We start from the raw sequence: 1,249 nt of genomic DNA, 5'->3' as shown, positions 1-1,249 counted from the left end.
TGAGAACAAAAGGACATCATGTTTTTGAAATATTGATTTCTTCTTTTAACAATCTAAAAATACTTGCTATAGGAATAGAAAGGATGATTTATCCTCATTGACTTCATGATGTATTCTTTCAATGAATTTGCTTCCTATACAGGCAGTCAGTAATCGTCTCCCATGTTCGAATGGACTTTCATCTCTTGTGAAGTAGCACAAAAATCTGTAAGAGTTTCAACAAACTCATCTTTTGTGTTTGTACTTGTAAGACAGAAGCAGAATTTGAAGAGAGAGAAAATTCAAAGTAGAAATTTTATTGCATGGAATGGTGTGTCATAATATGGTAGAAAGACAAACAATTTATAGAATGTTCGTCGTCAATTGAACAACTTAAATGTCTTTTCAAGACAGTGGTTACTGCTTAGGTAGAAAGCAAGTGTTTGTTTCAACAAAAAACAAACGTTAGACGCAAAGCCCACTTTCGGGATCGAGCCTATGCCAACCAAACAACGATGCATGAGCATGTGAATTGAACCTACAAGTATCTAGGTCGTCACCCCATTCCAGAAGTTAGGTGCCAATTCAATGTTTTGAAAATCGACCCAGTCATCGACTTATAAAAGATGAAGGGTCAAAGGTCAAAAGGTCGAACATGGATTGAACCGGATTCAATAAATACATACAAAAATAATAAAATAAACTATTATGAAAACAATAATTTTTTTAATTTTCATATTAATAATTTGTTAATTAGATTCATTATTCTATAATATGTTAACATTTTTGTTATGCTACCATCCTATATTAAAAGTTTATGAAACCATTGGAGAGAAATGCATTTATAAAATGCACTATCCCACATTAAAAGCATATAAAATCATTTGAGAAATGTGTATCTATTAAGGAGCATATCATCTAATATTTCTCCATGGGCCTTCGAATTGTTTATGAGGCCCATTCATAAAGTTGAAACTTTTTAAACTAAAAAAAGGGGAAACCACAAAATCGCGACAGGTTCATCGGTTTACGGTTAAATCGACCGGTTCAGTGAGTTTTAAGATGGTTTAGTCATAAGCGGTTAACTGGACATGATTGACCTGATTTTGTGCCTGGTTCCAGTTTTATCGGTTGAACCGGTCGGGCCGGGTCGATTTTGATAACATTGGGTGCCATTTTTTAATGCCCAAACTCCATAGTCAAACTTGAATCTTATAATCATACATTTTTCCACTAGTTTTCTTATGTGGAACAAAGGTTTCCAAAAACT

General features: G+C 33.6%; 1 protein-coding gene across 1 annotated transcript in view; it reads right to left on the bottom strand.

Annotated features, from left to right (window-relative positions):
- Positions 1–535: 535 nt before the first annotated feature.
- LOC111395138 (protein real-time-like) overlaps positions 536–1,249 on the bottom strand; it is an 8,120-nt gene continuing 7,406 nt past the window's right edge. The window contains exon 8 of the mRNA XM_023021149.1: positions 536–595. Coding sequence (XP_022876917.1) covers positions 536–595 — 60 coding nt within the window. The remainder of the gene's footprint in view (positions 596–1,249) is intronic.

Source organism: Olea europaea, chromosome 6 (genome assembly GCF_002742605.1).
Source record: "Olea europaea var. sylvestris chromosome 6, O_europaea_v1, whole genome shotgun sequence".
In the NCBI taxonomy this organism is placed as follows: domain Eukaryota; kingdom Viridiplantae; phylum Streptophyta; class Magnoliopsida; order Lamiales; family Oleaceae; genus Olea; species Olea europaea.
This window is presented reverse-complemented; position numbering and strand designations above follow the sequence as displayed.